At 41.2% G+C, this 21,383-nt stretch overlaps 6 protein-coding genes across 6 annotated transcripts; 4 read left to right on the top strand and 2 right to left on the bottom strand.

Moving 5' to 3' along the window:
• Positions 1-299: 299 nt before the first annotated feature.
• LOC111792523 (auxin-responsive protein SAUR68) lies at positions 300-749 on the bottom strand. Its single transcript, XM_023674040.2, has one exon. The coding sequence runs from the start codon at positions 747-749 to the stop codon at positions 300-302; it is 450 nt and encodes a 149-aa protein (XP_023529808.1).
• Positions 750-4,416: 3,667 nt separating this feature from the next.
• Positions 4,417-6,587, top strand: LOC111792494 (expansin-like A2). The gene is given in 6 exon segments (XM_023674001.2): positions 4,417-4,569; positions 4,646-4,734; positions 4,736-4,756; positions 5,407-5,588; positions 6,024-6,156; positions 6,244-6,587. Coding segments are annotated over 6 exon segments (795 nt in total). The 5' UTR covers positions 4,417-4,451; the 3' UTR covers positions 6,496-6,587.
• A 590-nt stretch (positions 6,588-7,177) lies between these two features.
• Positions 7,178-9,050, top strand: LOC111792495 (expansin-like A2). The gene is made up of 5 exons (XM_023674003.2): positions 7,178-7,299; positions 7,418-7,530; positions 8,167-8,345; positions 8,424-8,556; positions 8,637-9,050. The coding sequence occupies exons 1-5, from the start codon at positions 7,185-7,187 to the stop codon at positions 8,889-8,891; spliced, it is 795 nt and encodes a 264-aa protein (XP_023529771.2). The 5' UTR covers positions 7,178-7,184; the 3' UTR covers positions 8,892-9,050.
• A 2,283-nt stretch (positions 9,051-11,333) lies between these two features.
• On the top strand, positions 11,334-12,730 carry LOC111792491 (expansin-like A3). The gene is made up of 4 exons (XM_023673998.2): positions 11,334-11,478; positions 11,593-11,705; positions 11,952-12,130; positions 12,209-12,730. Exons 1-4 carry the CDS (start codon positions 11,364-11,366, stop codon positions 12,606-12,608), a joined length of 807 nt encoding a protein of 268 aa, XP_023529766.2. The 5' UTR covers positions 11,334-11,363; the 3' UTR covers positions 12,609-12,730.
• Positions 12,731-14,942: 2,212 nt separating this feature from the next.
• On the top strand, positions 14,943-16,518 carry NAC036 (NAC domain containing protein 36). Its single transcript, XM_023674005.2, is given in 4 exon segments — positions 14,943-15,099; positions 15,202-15,251; positions 15,253-15,471; positions 16,097-16,518. Coding segments are annotated over 4 exon segments (675 nt in total). The 3' UTR covers positions 16,346-16,518.
• A 2,224-nt stretch (positions 16,519-18,742) lies between these two features.
• LOC111792516 (uncharacterized) lies at positions 18,743-21,068 on the bottom strand. Its single transcript, XM_087123505.1, has one exon. The coding sequence runs from the start codon at positions 20,150-20,152 to the stop codon at positions 19,298-19,300; it is 855 nt and encodes a 284-aa protein (XP_086979631.1). The 5' UTR covers positions 20,153-21,068; the 3' UTR covers positions 18,743-19,297.
• Positions 21,069-21,383: the final 315 nt, after the last annotated feature.

The raw sequence follows: 21,383 nt of genomic DNA, 5'->3' as shown, positions 1-21,383 counted from the left end.
AGCTGGGTTCAGAATGTCGTGAGATAGTTTGATCCATATCCGGTGTAGGCGTTAGAGCATTGAGAGGACCTTTCCCTAGTATAAGAGGATCGGGAAGGACGCACCTCTAGTGTATGTCTAAAAAAACCGACCATTTTGTACTGGGTGTACATCGACATTTAAATTGTAGCAATTTGATCGTCTGACAATAATGATGAAATTAAAAAAAAAAAATTCATAAACTAGATTAAATAAGTTAATAATCATGATTAGTACAAAATCCAAATTCCTTTACAAAATTGTATCTAAACCATACAACCTTAAAACCCATAAATCATCACCGGCCGGCCATCTTCCGCCGCGGGCGCCGCCGACCAGAACAAATTAGAACCACACGACAATTTCGCCGCAGGAGCAACCGACAAAACCAGAGCACGTTCCACTTCAAGGTCGACATGTCGTCGTATCAAATACACAGCATACTCCATAAACGCCGCCTCACACGGCAGCTTTATGGGACCATCCGCCGGCAGACCAAACTCCTCCTCCGACATCTTCAACAACTCCCTCAAAACATAGCTCCCCAAATACCTCAACGGCAAAACACACCGTTTTTGATCCACCGTGTAGACCACAAAATGACCCTTGTCGGCCACCGTGGAGGAGCTTCTTGATCTTGGCAGCGAGATCTTCCGGCGGCGCTCGGCGGCGGCCGCCACCTTCTGCCACTTCCGGGCAATTTTAATTAGGGTTTTGGGGGGAGTTACCATATTTTTTGTTTTTTTTTTCTCTATTGGATGTTGCAATGGAGAAGGGTTTTGGTGTTAATTTTATATAGAAATATGAACATAAAGTGGATTGATGGGTGCATAGCCATGTGAATGTTGGGGGAAGAAGAAATGAAGGTGGGGTGTTCTTAAAATTTGTTCATGAAATTGGGTTCAATTCATCTGGTTTTGTTCTTGTTTTGATTGAAGACAAAGTTGGGTCCATAGATTTTGATTCACTACAAGAAATGGTAGCCACATGAGATGGAAGATGATGAGTAGATATTAGGAGGATCATGAACTCATACCCTTGATCAATTATTTCAATTCTAATATGGGTAGTGACAATGACTTTTATATGCTCAATTCTAGCTCATTTTCTATCTAAAAAGTGGAAATTCATTCGTTTAGGGAAGAAATTCGAGTCATGACTCGTGAATCTTGGAATGTATATTTAGTAAGAACGATGGGGTAATGTAAGTAAACTGGAGTAGAAGAAGAGAGACGACACTAGGGGGAGAGATTTCCACTTTCTTATAAAGAATGCTTCGTTTTCCTCTTCAACTGATGTGGGATCTCACAGTGCACACCCCTTGAGGCCTAGCGTCCTCGATAGCACACCGCTTGGTGCTTGGCTCTGATACTATTTGAAATAGTTCAAGCTTACTGTTAGTAGATATTGTCTGCTTTGGCCCATTATGTATCGCTGTCAGCTCGCGATTTTAAAACGTGCTCATTAGGGAGAGACTTCTACCCCCTTATAAGGAATGCTTCGTTCCCCTCTCCAACCAATGTGGGATCTCGCAGTGCACACCTCTTGAGGGCTAGCGTCCTCGCTGCTACACTGCTCAGTATTTGGCTTTGATACCATTTGAAACAAATATTGTCTGCTTTTGCCCGTTACGTATCCTCGTCAGCCTCACAGTTTCAAAACGCACCCACTTGGGAGAGACTTCCATACTCTTATAAGGAATACTTCGTTCCTCTCTCTAACCAATGTGAGATCTCACAATGTAGCCCAGCTGGCACACCGCTCGGTGCCTAGCTTTGATATCATTTGAATAGTTCAAGCTCACCGCTAACAGATATTATCCACTTTGGCCCGTTACATATCGTCGTCAGTCTAACGATTTTAAAACACGTTCACTAGAGAGAGACTTCCACACTCTAATAAGAAATGTTTTGTTCTCCTCTCCAACCGATGTGGGATCTCACAGTAATAAAAGTCAACTTTCATTAGCAATCAACTATTCTTATAAGAGTATCAATATCAACAACTTTCTATATGTCGTTAACTTCAGTATAGTTTAACTGACTAAGACATAAATCCTTGACCAAATGTTTGAAAAGACGAGCAACGAGGGACATTTGAGGAAAGGGTACTAGAGACAATTGTGTCAAACAAAGGCCTATCCAAGCAACAACTTGTGTGGTTTATAATGGGTAACATAGTATAGCATTATGCCCCAAAATCCCATGGGCTCTTACTCGAAGTGTCTTCACAATTCCCAACATCAAATTGGTCTTTAGCTGTTCTTCTTGTCCTCCCTCCGACACCAAACCAAATCTACTTGTGCTATGCATTTATGGGTTTTGTCATTTTAACATCTCCAAACCCATATGATCTTTTTGTGATTTTTTTTCTTCATTTTTGTTCAAAGTTCTTCCTTTTCTTTCCAACTCATCTTGATCATAAGCCCGTGGTGGGCACGTCGTTTTGATCATAAGCCCACGATGGGCACGTCGTTTTGATCATAAGCCTATGGTTGGCACGTCGTTCTTTCCAAACCCATGTTATCCTTAAACTTTCAAAAAAAAAAAAAAAAAAATCGTACCCTTACTGTTACTTTTGGATCAAAATCGTTACCATTGATGTGAGATCCAGTTGGAGAAAGAAACGAAAAACATTTTTATAAGTACGTGGAAATCTCTTCGTGACAGATGCGTTTTACTATGATGTGTAACGGGTCAAGGTATATTTGGATTTTTGGTGAAAAAATTGAGCATAATTAAGAAAATTTTCACTTTTTAAAAATAAAATAAATTGTGATTATTATTGGAGGCAGTTGTTTCTGGTTTGTATCACAGCCGTCAATTTTTCATATGTTGATGAAAGCTGCCTATGTCTGAAAAATAAATAACAAAAGACAGTAAAAATTTAAAGCAGATGACACGTGGGGAGGCAAAGCCATGTGACACAACAAGGAAGACAATGTGTGTCTTGGTTTGTTTTAGCAATAGAACAGTATATGCAATGTATTTGAATTTGTCTTTTTTTTCTTCGTGGGCGTGTGTCGCCCGAGCAAAAGAGGGACATATGAACGAATCAAGCACTCTTATAGATGAAGGTCATGGAACAAATGTTAGGGTAGTTGCATTTATGTCTATTTTGTAACTCTTAGGTTATATTATGAACATTTACGTCTATGCCATTGTTTTTTTTTTAAAAAAAAAATTTAAATGCATGTTTATAACACCGGTGGTACCAATAACCACATGGTCCTCTGTGTTAGAGGGTTCGATAGAGAAAAGGTAGGTGTCGAATTCAACTTGGGAGAATCTCCATATTCTATAAGATACAAACGACAAAGCCAAAACAACACTAAACGAGCAGCTGCCCTAACGAGACCCAAGGCGCAGTCCTCCTACTTAGAACCCATTGAAACGGGCCTCGGCCCAGGAAGGGGAGAGTGGCTGAGCGGTCAAAAGAGAAAGATCGAGCTTGGAAGAATCATATCCTCGAAAGCCTTGGAAGATCGAGCTTAACTCAAACCCTAAACCCTAAACCCTAAACCCTAGACTCTAAACCCTAGATCCAAAAGAGAGAGATACCTTAGACAAGCGAATAGGCCAAGGCTAAGACATCCGACATCTCTCTCACTAACACAACTAACCCTCATAAATATGGAAACCTACTCTCCATTGAACGTAAGTAATTTAACCTGTGTTCAGCTCAATACTACTTTATACTCAATATTAACTTAAACATCAGAATGTGTACCACACTAATACACGAGATCTCTCTCATAAATGACTATTTTAGTTAGAGCGTTTGAACTTGACCCGACCTAATATGCCCGATTAACTCGATTTCAGCATCAACAAAACGGTTTCGATATATATAATAAATTCATACTCTCATGCTTCACATTCTCAATTTTTTTTCTCAAAATTTCTCATCTCGATGCCAACATCCACGAAGCTAATAGAGTCGGTAATCAACTTGTGTTCAGCTTGATAAGTAATTTCTCATAAGTTACCAACATCTACAAATTTCTCACAAGTAATTTCTCTTGTGTTCAGCTTGATACCACTTTATACTCGATATCAACTTAAACGTCAGAATGTGTTAAGTAAAACACCACACTAATACACGAGATCTCTCTCGTAAATAACTATGTTAGTCAAAGCGTTTGAACTCGACCCGACCTAATAAGTCCGATTACCCCGATTTCAGCATCAACATAACAGCTTCGATATATATATATATATATATATATAAATTGATACTCTCATGCTTCACATTCTGAATTTTTTTTGTTCTCAAAATTGATGAGAATCATCCACGAAGCTGATAGAGTCGGTGGGAACAAACTCTCATCTCTCCACGTGAAACACATTACCTTAAAATCATAAACAAACCTCATTGGGAACACATTATCCAATAAAAACCCATTAGCCTCTCCTCTTAAACTTCATCCAAAAATGGGCTTATTTCTTCCCCTTCTTCTCTTGTTCTTCCTCGCCTCATCGGCGCTTGGCTGTGATCGCTGTCTCCACCACTCCAAGACTGCCTATATCTCAAATGATTCAACACTTTCATGTACAATTCTCCTTAAAACCTTAGATTTTCTCTACTTTTTTAGTTGTTTTATTCAATAATTTGCTATCATTTGCAGCTGGGGCTTGTGGCTATGGCTCCTTAGCCCTTGGCTTCCTCGACGGACACCTCGCTGCTGGCGTGCCGTCCCTTTACAAGGAGGGCGTTTCGTTGTGGCGCATGCTATCAGGTAAAATGTAGCTTCGAACTATTCTATCTTGTAAAGGGTTTTTTTAAGAGAGGCACGAGAATGAACTGTGACAGTTAGGGATGTTTAAAAAATTGAGTGATTCGAAAAATTTGATTTACCCAACTTAACTTTGTCACACTCTAACAGCCCAAGCCTACCACTAGCAGATATTGTTCGCTTTTAATTTCGGATTTCTTCTCAAGGTTTTTAAAATGCGTATGTTAGGGAAAAGTTTCCACACCCTTATAAAGAATGCTTCGTTCTTCTCCCCGACAGATGTGGGATCTCACAACTCATCTCCCCTGCGGGGCCCAGCGTCCTTGCTGGCACACTGTCTCGTGTCCACCCCTTTTGGGTTACAGCCTCTTCGCTGGCACATTGCCCGGTGTCTGGCTTTGATACCATTTATAACAGCCCAAGTTCACTGACAGTAGATATTGTCCTCTTTGAGCTTTTCTTTTCGTGCTTTTCCTCAAGGTTTTTAAAACGTGTCTGCTTTTCCTCAAGGTTTTTAAAACGTGTCTCTTACGAAGAAGTTTTCACACCCTTATAAAAAATATTCCGTTCTTCCCCAATTCACGTGGGATCTCACGCATGTACTCTTTGAATATATTTGTTTGAACTCATTTGATGGATATACACTGCTACAGATGAGGTGCAAAGACAAGAAACTTTGCAGCACAGCTGGGACCAAACTCATTTTGACTGATCTGAATCTACACACCAATAGAACTGATCTTGTTTTGAGTAAGAAAGCCTTTTCTGCGTTGGCTCAAAAGGGCCAACATTACAATATCTTCAAGCGCACGACTCTCGAGGTTGAATACAAGAGGTTAGATTCTTAATACAAGTCTACCGCTAACAAATATTATCTTCTTTGAACTTTCTCTTTCAAGCTTTCCTCGAAGGTTTTCACACCTTTATAAAAAATATTTCCTTCGTGGGATCTCATTCACTTCTCCCATCGATGTGGGACCCTCCAATTCACCTCCTTTCAGGGCCCAACGTCCTTACTGGCACACTGCCTCGTGTCCACCCCTTTTGGGCTCGGCCTCCTCACTGACACATCGTCCAGTGTCTAGCTCTGATACCATTTGTGAGATCCCACATCGACTGAGGAAGAGAACGAACATTCTTTATAAGGGTGTGGAAACCTCTCCCTAACGGACATTTTTAAAACTTTGATGGGAAACTCGAAACAACGTAATTTTAAAATAAGATGCACTTTTCCAGGGTTTATATTGATGGGTTGTGCATGGTTTTGCAGGATACCATGTGAATACAAAAAACAAAATCTGTCAGTAAGAATTGAAGAGTCAAGCCAAAAGCCCCATCACATGGCTATTAAGTTCCTATATCAAGGTGGGCAGACTGATATTCTACTGGTTCACCTACGTCCGGTAAGTTCGGGATTCAAATTTCTGATCTTTTGATAAAAAAATAAGAGCGGAAATAAACTAAGTTGATGAATATTATTGGCATAAAAGGTGGATTCGGGAAGTACGTTCTTCATGAGCAGAAGGCATGGGACGGCGGTGTGGGAAATAGACACGGCACCGGAGGCGGCGGTGGTGTTTCAACTAAGAGTGATTTCAGGGTTCGACGGAATGTGGGTGACGGCGGAGCGGGTAGTTCCGGCGGACTGGAAGCCGGGGATGATCTACGACCTTGGAGTTCAGATGGATGCCATTGCCAAAGGACAAGAGAGCTGTAGAAAATGTGATGAAGGGCATTGGTGATACGAGCATATAATGACCATTTGGTTGAAAAAACGCTTTTGTCGTTGTTGACATCAAATAAATGATAATGCAATCATGGAACTTACGGTTTAGGATCCTTAAATTTCAAAATATTGAACCTTTATGGTAGTGACACCTTTGTAACGACCCATAATCATGATTTAAATCTAGATTCAACACCTGATGGATCGTCACAAATGGTATAAAAGCGATACATCTCTCAGTAAGATGTGGTACGGGAACGACCTAAACTGGAAGTTGGTGGCATGTGATACTCGAGTAAAAGAGAGGTGTAATTGAGACCATTTTTAGATGAGAACGAATCTTGAGCATGGATCGTTACACGCGATGAGAAGAGAGAGTGAAAACCATTTTGTACGGTTACATAATTGGGGCCAAGGATTGAACTATATTTCCCGTCCATGCCCAATTCACCGACCTGCCCCATCCTCACCCCCGCTTAATATAAATATATTTTAAACATATATATATATATATATATATATATATATATATTCTTTTTTTTTTTTTTTTATATTAAAAAAAAATTAGTTAGTCAACCAATCTAAAGAAATGCCTTAAAATCTTCCCTTTCCCATTGGAAAATGCCACGTGTTTGCCACCAACGTCCATTCACCAACTATATAAACCTCTCTCCTCTTCCTTCTTCACTTCAAATCCTCACAACAATGGCTTTCCTCCTCCCTCTACTCTTCCTTTCTCTTGTCTCCTCCGCCGCCGCCTGTGATCGTTGTCTTCATCACGCCAAAGCCGCCTTCTACCAGGTCGAGCCCGACGGTGAACGTAAAACTCCAATCCCCCTTTAAATTCTTCGACTTTTCTGCTATTAAAGGTCCGATCCGAGGCCGACCCAGATCAAATTTTCACATTTAAACAACTGGGTTTGTTTCATTTCTTGCAGTTAGAGGCGCCTGTGGCTATGGCAATCTCACCTTGGAGCTCTCAAATGGCTACTTCTCGGCTATCACGGCTGCTCTTTACGGCCACGGTGCTGGTTGTGGCACCTGCTTTCGTGTAAACTTCTCAACAATCCCTCACTTTGTCTAGGAGGCAGCTCCACGTTGGCTAATTTAGGGAATGATCATGAGTTTCCTTTTTTAGAAATCGAATTGGATTCGGTCTTAATACATATGCGAGGGAGGTAATAAAAAAAATAAGGAAAGAAGATAGAGTTCTTTCTTTTATCACTTAGCTTAGGAGCCGTGCAAGATGAGTCTCATGCAGTCTCATGCACGGTTTTGAATAAGAGAAAGAAGTGAAGAATCCTCTTTTTGACTCTTCTTAACCCGAAATAGCAAATGGTGGGGAGAGGAAAGATTCTTTTTTTTTTAGGGTATCCTGGGAACAGATCCAGTGGAGACGGGGTGGGACCTCTAGTTCAAAGGATTAGAGCAGAGCACGTGGCTACAAACCACGATGTCGAGGGTTCGAATCCCTCCTCGCCCCAACCCACCAAAAAGGAAAGGACTTTTCCCTCTGGGGGTAGGAAAATCATAATCGGGATAACGGGTCTTTTGTCGAAATAGAATGACCTTATCTTCTTTTTTCGTTAATGGGTTAAATGAATACATCTTCATCATGAGAGCGTATGTTCAAAGTGGACAATATTATACCATTGTGGAGAGCTGAAAAAGTGTCGGGTTTGTGCAGGTAAGGTGTAAAAACGAGGAAATGTGCAACAAAGAAGGCACCAAGATTGTTGTAACGGATGGCAATGAGAGCTCTCAAACAGGCCTTGTAATTAGCAAGAAGGCTTTTAGTGAAATGGCTTTGAGTGGCAAAGAGGAATTGCTTATTATTGAAGGAGTTGTGGACGTTCAATTCAAAAGGTTGGCTCATAATTGACCTACTTTTTCATGTTCAATCGTTTGAGGCTCATAATTTTAGTGGTTTTTTTGTTTTTGTAGGGTTCCCTGTGAGCACAAAGACAAGAACTTGATGGTTAGAGTGGAAGAGATGAGCAAATATCCCACTTATTTAGCCATCAAATTGCTTTACCAAGGTGGCCAAACCGAAATAGCAAGCATAGAGATCGCTAAGGTGATGCCTAAACAAAATCTTACAACGAACACGATATGGGTTTTATTTATTGTGGAGTTTGAAAATGTGTTATGATTCAGGTGGGTGAATCGAATTGGGCTCCGATGGCTCGCAACTATGGAGCTGTTTGGAACTCGAAACATCACGTACCTGAAGGACCATTGCAATTGCGGTTTATGGTGACTTCTGGATTTGATAAGAAATGGATCGAGACAAAGTCTGTGCTTCCTGCTGATTGGAGACATGGGCAAGTTTACGATACTGGAGTTCAAATCAACGACATGGCTAAAGAGAGTTGTTCAAATGATAAGTGTGCCGATGAGCATTGGGCTTAGTTTATAGTATTTATAGATACAATCTTCAAAATTCTAAATAACCCTACTAGGGTAAAAAAAAAAAAAAAAAAAAAAAAAAAAAAATCAATTTCATCTACTTTTATGGTAAGATTTTGTAGTTAATCATTAAATAAAGCCAATCAAATCATAATTAATCTCCTTCTCAAATTTGTGTATAAAATAATTTCGTTTATTTATCAACTTCAATATAGCTCAATGAATTCAAATATACTTAACATACTTGTGAGGTCCTACATCGATTGGAGAGGTGAGCAGAATGAAAGCCTCTCCCTAATAGACACGTTTTAAAACCGTGTGGCTGAACAATATCTGCTAGCAAAGCTAGTATAAATTGTATTGGAGCCAGACACCTGTACTAGTGTTCGAGGACGTTGGGTGTCACAATCGCGGTTTGCTAGGTAGCGAATTTGGCGATTGTGCGGCACCCACTCTCAGCACTGAGTGGGTCAAGCCTACTTCGAGTTACATTGCTTGCGGTCGGGCAACGTGAATACAAATTTCGAGTCTCAATTTCAAGAGAAGATTTTAGAAAGCAGGGGAGAGAGAGAAATAATAACGGCTTACATTCCCCCTATCGGGTAGGGAGAAGTTGACAACCCTATTTTGAGACATTTCATGTCTAGAAAGCAATAAAGTAGTACAAGGCTAAGGTGAAGTTGACAACCCCATTTTGAGACATTTCATGTCTAGGAAGCAATAAAGTAGTACAAGGCTAAGGTTTCAGCATGTCACAGACATGTTTGTCCAAGCAGCATGTTACAGACATGTTTGTCCAAGCAGCATGTTACAGACATGTTTGTCCAAGCAGCATGTCACAGTCATGTTTGTCCAAGGCATGCATGCGGCCATGGGCAACATGCCTTGGACAAGCATGATCGTGACACTAGGCCTCAAGAGGATGGACAAGCATGATCGTGAGACTGACGGCAATACTTATCTACTAGCCATGGACTTGAGCTGTTATAGAACCATTTAGGTACAACAAGCTAACGAGACCTCTATGCTTTGTTTCGAGACAGTCGGATTTCATCCCACGCCTAGAATAAGATCGCTTTGAAAAAGAAATGGGTTTTAGAAAAGTTCCCAATCAGCAAAGTCCAAGCAAAAGAATGGCACACAGCTGTTGGTGCGGTACTCGCAACTCATTTCAACTCTCAAAATTCCCCTCTTTCTCTTACCGCGTTTGATTCTACCTTTTTGTTCCTTTCACATTCAAGTCATCTCACCCAAAAAGTGTCATCGATTGTCTTTTATGGAGATCAAACTCTATTACACCTTGCATTGCCAACACACGAAAAATCGTCGAAGCCGATTCATTTTATGTAACGACCCAGATCCACCGCTAGCAGATATTGTCCTCTTTGAGCTTTCCCTTTCAGGCTTCCCCTCAAGGCTTTAAAACGCGTTTGCTAGGGGAAGTTTTCCACACCCTTATAAAGGGTGATTTGTTCTCCTCCCCAACCAATATGGGACATCACAATCCACCCACCTTCGGGGCTCAGCGTCCTCGTTGGCACTCGTTCCTTTATCCAATCGATGTGGGACCGCCCCCAAATCCACCCCCCTTTGGGGCCAGCGTCCTTACTGGCACACCACATCGTGTCTACCCCCCCTTCGGGGAACAGCGAGAAGGCCGGCACATCGTCCGGTGACTGGCTTTGATACCATTTGTAACGACCCAGATCCGCCGCCGCTAGCAGATACTGTCCTCTTTGGGATTTCCCTTTCGGGCTTCCCCTCAAGGCTTTAAAATGAGTGGGAAGGTTTCCACACCCTTATAAAGGGTGATTTGTTCTCCTCCCCAACCAATATCGGACATCACATTTCATCACCTCGACTTCACTTGTTAAGCGACCACGTTAGCCACCTTTTCACTTCATCACCTCGACTTCTCATCCAAAGTACAATTGTTCAAGCGGTTAGCCACCTTTACACTTCATCACCTCGACTTCTCATTCAAATTACAATTGTTTAAGCGGTATTATAGAGAATTTTTCATTAGTATATGGATTTATCTAGACATGTCCGTTTTACCGAGTGAAGAATATTTTTTTTCCCGTTACATAAATGGGGCTGAAGATAAGATTATATTCTCGTTCCCATCCAATTCCCCACCACGTCCCTTAACACACCGAAGATGAGATTATATTCCCCTCCCTTCCCCTCCCCATCCAATTCTCCACGTCCCTTAAAATAACTATTTTTAAAATTAAAAAAAAAAACAAAAAAAAATATTATGGGATAAAAAAAAAACATCCGACCAAAATAAAGGGAAATTTTGACCATGATGTTTAAACTTGGTCATCATAGATCCGATGAAAAAGTAAAATCAACAAAAAAATGCCTTAAAATCTTTCCTTTACCCTTTTGCTAAATGACACCTGTCTTCCACCAACGACCATTCATCACCTATATAAACCTCCCCCTCCCTCTTCCTTCTCCATCACAAAAATGCCCTTCTTCCTCCCTCTTCTCTTCCTCACCATTGTCTCCTCCGCCGCTGCCTGTGATCGTTGTCTTCATCAGGCCAAAGCCGCCTTCTACCAGGTCGAGTCCGACGGTGAACGTAAAATTCCAATCCCCCTTTAAATTCTTCGACTTTTCCGCTATTATAGTCCGATCCAAGGCCGACCCAGATCAAATTTTCACTAACCAATTGGGTTTGTTTCATTTCTTGTAGTTAGAGGCGCCTGTGGCTATGGCAATCTCACCTCGGAGCTCTCAAATGGCCACTTCTCCGCTATCACGGCTACTCTTTACGGCCACGGCGCTGGCTGTGGCGCCTGCTTTCAAGTAAAACTTCTTACCAATCCCTTCTCTTTCTCTCAATTGTTAGGAGGGGTCCCGCGTTGGCTAATTTAAGGGATGATCATGGATTTATAAGTAAGGAATATATCTCTATTGGTACGAGGCCTTAGGAGAGCTGGGATAGCTTCTGCTCAAAGTGGATTGATTATATCATACTGTTATGGAGCGTCGTTATTCCTAACATTTCCTTGATTTGAATCGTCATGACGTGAAAGTGTCGGGTTTGTGCAGGTAAGATGTAAAAATGAGGCACTTTGCAACAAAGAAGGCACCAAGATTGTTGTGACGGATGGCAATGAGAGCTCTCAAACTGACCTTGTAATTAGCAAGAAGGCTTTTGGTGAAATGGCTTTGAGTGGCAAAGAGGAATTGCTTATTATTGAAGGAGTTGTGGACGTTCAATTCAAAAGGTTGGCTCATAATTGACCTACTTTTTCATGTTCAATCGATTGAGGCTCATAATTTTAGTGGTTTTTTTGTTTTTGAAGGGTTCCTTGTGAGTACAAAAAGAAGAACTTGATGGTTAGAGTGGAAGAGATGAGCAAACCTCCCACTTATTTAGCCATGAAATTGCTTTACCAAGGTGGCCAAACCGAAATAGTAGGCATAGATATAGCTAAGGTGGGTGAATCGAATTGGGGTATGATGGCTCGGAACTATGGAGCTGTTTGGGACACGAAGCGTCCCGTACCGGAAGGACCGTTGCAATTGCGATTTGTGGTGACTTCTGGATTTGATGGGAAGTGGATATGGTCGAAGTACGTGTTTCCTGCTGATTGGAGACCTGGGCAGGTTTACGATACTGGAGTTCAAATTGATGACGTGGCGAAAGAGAATTGTCCAGATGATCAGTGTGCTGATAAGCATTGGGCGGGAGTAGGTGCTTGATTGCTCCAACAAATATATGTTTTATAACTAGAAATAAACACATGCATTGACTTGTGAAAATTCGTTTTACCCTTACATTAAAAAGAAACAATAAAAGTCCAAAATTTATGTCGGTTGTTTTTTATCTTGTCTCATCCTACTATAGCTTGAGCATCGGTAGCCTATCTGCAACATTCTCAACCAATTAATAAGAAACCTTCTAGCTTCGATATTGATTGTGAAATTGCGTTGAGGATAGCTATACGGATTCGGTATACTCTAAAAACACTCTCCGTAAAAGATGAGATCAAGACGTCGTGAGTTGGGTTCAGAACGTCGTGAGCCAGTTTGGTCTATATTCGGTGTGGGTGTTAGAGAATTAGGAGGACCTTTCCTTGGTACGAGAGGATTGACCTATTAAAGCAGTGCGTGAGTTGGGTTAAGAATGTTGTGAGATAGTTTGGTCCATATGTGATGTGGGCGTTAGAGAATTGAGAGGACCTTTCCCTAGTACGAGAGAACCGAGAAGGATGCACCTGGTGTGTCAGTCATCATTCCCACGGTAAACGCTGGGTAGCCAAGTGCGAAGCGAATAACTGCTGTAAGCATCTAAGTAGTAAGCCCACCCCAAGTACGAGAGAACTAAGAAGGATGCACCTCTGGTGTATCAGTTATCATTCCTACGGTAAACGCTGGGTAGCCAAGTGCGGAGCGAATAACTGCTGAAAGCATCTAAGTAGTAAGTCCACCCAAAGATGAGTGCTCTCCTATTTCGACTTTCCTAGAGCCTTTAGTAGCACAGTCGAGGCAGCGATGGGTTCTTTGCCCCCCGGGGATGGAGCAATAGAAGTTTTGAGACCCGACACAAGTGGAAGCACAGTGATGTATGCAGCTGAGGCATCCTAACAGGCCGGTATACTTGAATCTTGTTCCTACATGACTCAATCAATTCGATTAGGCACTCACCATCTATTTTCATTGTTCAATTCTTTGACAACACGAGAGAGTCGTTTATCATCAGGTATGTGTCAAGTGAAAGTGTAGTGATGTATGCAGCTGAGGCATCCTAACAAACCGATAGACTCGAACCTTTGTTCTACAGGACCCGATCAATTCGATTAGGTACTCGCTATCTATTTTTATTTTTTAACTATTTGAAAACACGAAAAAACCACTCTTCAACTCTTTGACAACATGAAAAAAACCATTGAATTTTTCTTTTTGTTTGTTTTTTCAAACCCAATTGATTGAATTTTCTCTTCAAGACTTGGTCCAATTAGTTAGATGACTTCAAAAATTAAACCCTTTGTTCCCCTCTACCGCTAGGCTTTAAAACACATCTTTCAGAGTTTCGTTCCCCCTCTATCCGCGTTAGCCTATGTATTTCGTTCCCCCTCTATCCGCGTTAGCCTATGTATTACTGTCAGTCTCACGATTTTAAAACACATCTTTCAGAGTTACGTAACGGAACCAGTACTCATCCATATACTGTCCTCTTTGGGATTTCCCTTTTGAGCTTCCCTTCAAGGTTTTTAGGCTTTTTCTTCTGAACTTCTCTATTATGGCCCTATGGGAGATGTTTCCACACCCTTATAAGAAATGTTTCGTTCTCGTTTTCAACTGGGTTTTTCCTTCTGAACTTCTCTATTATGGCCCTATTAGGGAGATGTTTCCACACCCTTATAAGAAATGTTTCATTCTCGTCTTCAACCGGGTTTTTCCTTCTGGGCTTTTCCATTATGCGTCTATTAGGGAGATGTTTTCACACCCTTATAAGAAATGTTTCGTTCTCGTCTTCAACCGAGTTTTTCCTTCTGGGCTTCCCCATTACGCGTCTATTAGGGATATATTTCCCCACCCTTACAAGAAATGTTTCATTCTCCTCTCTAACCAACGTGAGATCTCACACCAAAAACCAAGCAAAGACCAAAATTCATTAGACTGATTCAACCAAAAACACGAGCATCAAAAAAAAAAAAAAAAAAAAAACTTCCCAAAAAATTCCCACCAAAAATTTTCATGTAAAAGTCTCCAAGTTTGGAAAATAACCAAAACAGTCCAAAATTTAATGAATTTAAGAGAAGAAGCCGTGTGGGGACATGTTTGTTTCTTTTTTGGTCCCTTTAAATGCCCACATAAAGTACTCAATTTACAATTCTTGAGTCCATTGACCAAGTCTCAAGTCTTCTTTAACAGTCAAAACTTTTGAAAATTCACCCAATTTTGTTTTTGTTCATCTTTAACTTGGCTTATAAAGTGTCTATCACTTGCATCACTATCTGCATGGCCTTGTTCATCCCTCCATAGAAGAAGACGCTGATGGGTGGTGTGCCAGCAAGGACGTTGAGCACTGAAATGGCATAGGAAGCTGATCTTCCTGGCTTTAGATTCCACCCCACGGAAGAAGAACTCCTTGAATTTTACCTGAAACATGTGGTTTCTGGCAAGAAGCTGCAATTTGATCCTATTGGGACTCTTAATCTTTATCTCCATGATCCTTGGGAGTTGCCTGGTTTGTGTTCTTGAAAAAAAAATTAGCCCAATTGTTTAATGTTTTGTTTTGATTCAATGAGGTGAAATGTGATGTGAATTATTGTGTTTTTTTTGTGTATAGGATTGACAAGGAATGGAGAGAGGGAGTGGTACTTTTTTGTGCCAAGAGATTAGGAGGCTAGGTGGGGGTGGGAGGCCAAACCGAACCACGAAAAACGGTTATTGGAAAGCCACTGGGTTTGACCGAAACATCGTTAGATTATCGGATCCGAAACGACTCGTTGGGTTGAGAAAGACACTTGTGTTCTACTTAGGAAGAGCGAGTAGAGGAAGTAAGACTGATTGGATCATGAATGAGTATCGTTTTCCTGATAACTCTCCGTTGTCGAAGGTATCTATCTCGATCTTCTTGAAAAGAGTTTCGTTTTTGGTAACCGTTTCTTGTGGAAGAAGAAACAAACATGAAACAAGAATAAGAACGTTATTAAACAAGCTCTTGCTATTCATCTTAGTATGAAGATTCTATAAGTTTTTGTCATCATTCATCGTGTTTGGTAACAGTTATTCCGTTCTTTAATAAACCCTATTGGTAACTGACGTGGGATCTCACAATCCATCCCCCTTCAGGGGCCCGCGTCTTTACTGGCACTCGTTCCTCTCTTCAATCGACGTGGAATCTCACAATCCACCCCCTTTCGGGACCCAACATCCTTGTTGGCACACCGCCCAGTGTCCACTCCCTTCAAGACTCAGTGTCCTCGCTGGCACATTGCCCTCTCTCAAATGCAAATCGATGTGGGATCTCACAAAATAAACATGAAACGGAAACAGGAACGTTACCAAACGAGCTCTTGCTATTCATCTTTCCATCTTTTGTAATCATTCATTCGTGTTTGGTAACCGTTTCTTGTAGAAGAAGAAACAAACATGAAACGAAAACACGAACGTTACCAAACGAGCTCTTACGATTCAGCTTTTGTAATCATTCTTTCGTGTTTACATTCTTTGTAATGCAGGACATGGTACTATGCAAAATCTATAGGAAAGCAACTTCATTGAAAGTCCTAGAGCAAAGGGCAGCCATGGAGGAGGAAGATGCTAGGCTTTTTCAAGCTTCTTTGCAAATTCCATCAGAACTGGACAACCTGACTGAGCCTCAAGTTCCAAACCTGAACATGGACTGGTCCCAAGACCTAGTTTGGACCCAATTCTGTAGCCCATGGCTCCAAACTTTGACCCCATCTGCTAGTTTGCTCAATTTCTAATGTTTTCACCAAGAGCTCGGTTATTTGTTCTAAATCTCGAGTGTCTAGTGTCACAGTCATGCTTGTCATGCCTGTGACCGCATGCCTGTATCATGTCAAACTCTTATCTTGCTTTTATGTTGTATTATTTTATCATTTCGGTAAAATCATGTCTATTCTTACCAGACATGAAATGCTTCAAAAATGCACTTAACATCTACCCTGCTCCTCGTTCATGTTTTATAAAACATATTCTGTCAAAACGTGGCTCGAGGTTCAACCATATGTCAAAATTGTTCATGAAGTTCGATCTTTATACGACTGACTTGTTCGCTGAACTAGAACAACTACCACATCGTTCTTGTCTCCGAGTCTCCAACTCATTGATAAGCTAACCACCATTAATTATATATGATTCTCTTTTAGGAAGATAAACTAATTCAGCCTGGTTGGCTCCATGGTGACAAGGAGCTCGTTCCACACATGAACACATGTGAGAAGATTAATGATATCTCTGCATTGTTCTTGACATGTCTCCCACCACTATGTCATTCATGAGCTTCTTGTCTCTTCAATATCTTTTGAGTAATCTGAAAAATCTGCCACGCATGAGCGGTGTTGAAAGAGCTGCCTTTTTTTAATAACAAAGAGAAGACATGTTTCCATGGTTCATCTTAATTATTTACGTGATTCGTGTAATATCTGACAGTGGTACTGCCGGTAGATATTGTCTTCTTTGGATTTTTTTTTTCGGGTTTCCCCTCAACGTTTTTAAAACGCGTCTACTAGGGAGAGGTTTTCAATTCTTATAAAGAATGCTTCGTTCTCCTCTCCAACTGATGTGGAATCTTACAATCCACCCCCTTGGAGGCCAGTGTCCTTGCTGGCACTGGTTCCCTTCTCTAGTCGACGTGGGACACCCCAATACACCCCCCTTCAAGGCCCAGCGTCCTTGCTAGTACACCACCTTGTGTCCACCCCCTTCAGGGCTCAGCCTCCTCGTTGGCACATCGCCCAGTATCTGGCTCTAATATCTTTTGTAACACCTCAAGCCTACCACTAGTAGATATTGTCCTCTTTAGGTTTTTCCATTTAGGCTTTCCTTTAAGGCTTTTAAAACGCGTCTACTAAGGAGAGGTTTCCACACCCTTATAAAGAATGCATCGTTCTCCGCCCCAACCAATGTGGGACCTTACCTCGTCTATATTGAGCTTAACCCAACATGGTCATGCATTTATAACAAGAATCTTCCCCACTTCTAATTGATACTCTAACAATTCCTGAAATACTACTTGTTTTCTTTGCATTGGCTTGAACACTAAACACCAACTAGCAGCTTTGGACTTTGTTGTCATTCCAGAAACAAGGCACAATAATGAACGATGATGATTCAAACATACCTATATCACTGCAGAGCCAAATTTCTTAGCAGTCAGCAGGCTGCCTTTGCTTTCAACCCCAGATCTTTGATGAATGGCCAACCCAAGTTCATACAGACATTCCTTGGCTGAGCTACAGATACCCCTCAGCCTCAGCTATCCATCCAGCTGCTAGCTCAATATGTATGTACTCCCTCTGCTTAATATATATCCGTGCATGTTTAGGCATTTTCATGGCAGTGTTTCAAGTCTAGGACTCATATTTTAATGAAAATGAACCTGTTCTGATCTGTTTATATTATAAAAGATTATGTTTGTCTGCCACCATGGATACAAGAAGCCTGCTTCACACATGCACCATAACATCTTGATGATCTTTGTGTCGGTTCTTCCACTATCAGTTCAGCTCATTGTTCATTATTCAAATCCTATATTTGAGATACAACGTGATTAACTTTGTTGTTATATGTATTACTGAATCAAATTGTCTCTTAGTTGAAAGACATTCATAGGATTCTTTGGGATTCTTGTGCTTATTATCATTGTTGAGACAATTGGTATCTTTGACAGCAATGCTTAACTTCATCTGGTAAACTTGGTTAACTATTTGACCTCTAGTTAATGTACTAGAGTTTAAGCCATTAGGAACGAGAAACTGTGTAATGGCAGAAGCCACTGCTTGCGAATATTGTCCACTTTGGCCTGTTATGTATCGTCAGCCTCACGGTTTTACAATGAGTCTACTATGGAGAGGGTCTAGCCCTACTCCGACCAGTGCCTAGCACGTATGACTGACTCTGATATCATTTGTAATAGCCCAAGCCCACCACTAGCAGATATTGTCCATTTTGACCCGTTACGTATCGCCCTCAGCCTCACGGTTTTACAATGCGTCTCCTATGGAAAGGGTCTAGCCCTACTCCGACCAGTACCTCACACCTATGACTGGCTCTAATACCATTTGTAATAGCCCAAGCCCACCGCCAGTAGATATTGTCCACTTTGGCCCGTTACATATCGCTGTCAACCTCACGGTTTTACAATTCGTCTATTATGGAGAGGATCTAGCCCTACTCCGATCAATGCCTTGCACTGTCCGATGACAGGCTCTAATACCATTTGTAATACTCTAAGCTCACCGCTAGTAGATGTCCGCTTTGGCCCATTACGTATATCCATCAACCTCACGGTTTTACAACGTTTCTACTATGGAGAAGGTCTAGCGCTACTCCGACCAATACCTCGCACCTATGACTGGCTTTAATACCATTTGTAATAGCTCAAGTCCACCGCTAACAGATATTGTCCACTTTGGCCCGTTACGTACCACCGTAAGCCTCAGATCTTAAAACGCGTCTACTAGGATATCAAGGATCTTTTCCACTTCTTACTATTATGAGAATGTTAACATCTTTGGTAGGATCAAACATATTAATATTGCAAAAATTTAGCCAGAGAAGAAGGTGATACTGAGTTCACAAGCAAATTTGTATAAGAGGTATTTGTATATATTATATACATTCTATGGTGTTTACATTGACAAAATTGTATTCTCATGGAATTGGCTATGATACTTTTATCCAAAGTTTCAGCCTTAGTGATTTAGGATGTTGAGAAACGAGACTCTATTCTTGATAAGACGTCGATATAGACGTTCGAGATCATCTTCAAGTTCATCGACGCTCGAATCCAGTTCCCTCACCAAGTTCTGCACATCTTCAACTTGTAGAAGAACATTAGATTTATGACTTTTGATTGAAGATAATGTAGCATCCACCATCTCTACTAAGTTTGTATTTGAGCCTTCCTCTTTGCAGGCTACTCTCTTGGGTTGCATCAGCTTGGAAACCATAGACCATCGGCTCGCCTTCGATACCGACTTCGGTCCAGCCATAAAGGACAATAAGGATTCAATGGTGCTATATGTGATTGCTTCTGCCTGTTTTAACAAGGTAACAATGTCTGAACTTTCATCACTTGTCTTGGAACTTGATTTTTCCATTCCTTTCAAAGCCTTGTGGATTGTTTTCTTCATAATCTTTCTTGAGTTCAAATACTTTTGAACATCATTTGTTATGTCATCTCCTCTTCTTCTACGTAAAACAAATTGGAGTTCATGTGTGCATTCTTTCATTTGTGATAATACATCCTTTGCCATGGAACACAAGTCCACGAGCTCGAGTGATCCTTCCAACAAGTCGTCGACGGAGTCGTTGTCAACAAGAGCTTGATGGGTTAGCGGCAAAAGAAGTAAATTATCAATGGAATCATGCAAATCTTGAACTTTTCCAAGTTTTTGGCTCAAAGAAGATGATGAAGAAGTGGCTGCAGAGGCCTTCAATCTGCAGAGATGTTCGTCGACGTCGTCGACGACTGGATGTGGCCTCAAGGGCAAGCTATTCGAGCGAGTGTGGAATGATTTCTTTGAGATATCTGCAAAGGAGTCCATTTTTCTTGGAGAAGAAGAGGCTTGAGCTAATGAACCAACTTGGTTTGTGACTTTTGGCCATTAGGGAGCCATATTTATATTAGTTGGCTAAAGGAGACATGAGGAATCTCATCTGCAGAAGCAATGAATTCAGCATTGTTTATGCCATGTCTCCCTCCTACCTCTTCCTTATCTCCACCATTATTAATGCTAGACACCGGACGGAGTGTCAGCGAGGAGGCCGAGTCCTGAAGGGGTGAACACAAGGCGGTGTGCCAACAAGGATGCTGGGCCCCAAAGGGAAGTAGATTGGTGGGTCCCACATCAATTGGAGAAGAGAACGAGTGTTAGCGAGGACGCTAGGCTCGAAGGGGGTGGATTGTAAGATCCCACATCAGTTGGAGAGGGGCAGAGCATTCTTTATAAGGGTGTGGAAACTTCCCCCTAGCAGACACGTTTTAAAACCTTGAGAAGAAGCTCATAAGGGAAAGCCCAAAGAGGACAATATCTGCTAACGGTGGGCTTGAACCGTTACAACAAACATTCAGGTAGCTCGTTTGCTTAAAATATATCAGAAAGCAAAGGAAACATTTGAGACCTCATCTACTTAAACCTGTTCAGATCTGTTTATATTATAAAAGATTTAGTTTGCTTGTGACTGTGGAGACAAGAAGATTGCTTAACACTTGCATTCTTGAAGATACCATTTGTTTTAAATAAACCTGTTTAGATCAGCTCATTGTTGATTATTTAAATCCTACAGGAAGAGTTGAGACACAATTGGAATCTTTGACAGCCTAGATATTTGTATATATTATACATGTATAGTGATCTTGCTTAATCAAACCGACGCGTTACGCTTGCACGAGCGAGCATCTTTCTCGAGGCATTGGTATCGATTTTGTTGGCTTATCTTGAAAATGCTGAACTGGGTCCATCTCCTGCAGAGGACAAGATTGTTGATTTACACATGAAAACGTGTGGGAATCTTGTTCCTCCCAATGTATTGATATTATGAAGCACACGAGTGGTGTTGATAGAGTTGGCACCATATAGAAAGAAAGAAGAACTTTTTGTGGTACCATATGAATAGAAAAGGGCATTTACATATGAATCTAATGTTTTCTTTTCCTCTTACGGTTCGGAATCACAGATCTCCACAATGGTATGATCTTGTCCATTCTGAGCTCTCATAGCTTTGTTTTTTGTTTTCCCAAAAGGCCTCGTACCACTGGAGATGTATTTCTTACTT

Source organism: Cucurbita pepo, chromosome 4 (assembly GCF_057944985.1).
Source record: "Cucurbita pepo subsp. pepo isolate OVF chromosome 4, ASM5794498v1, whole genome shotgun sequence".
Classification (NCBI taxonomy): Eukaryota; Viridiplantae; Streptophyta; class Magnoliopsida; order Cucurbitales; family Cucurbitaceae; genus Cucurbita; species Cucurbita pepo.
Note: the sequence above shows the minus strand (reverse complement) of the source record. Positions and strands in the feature narration are given on the sequence as shown.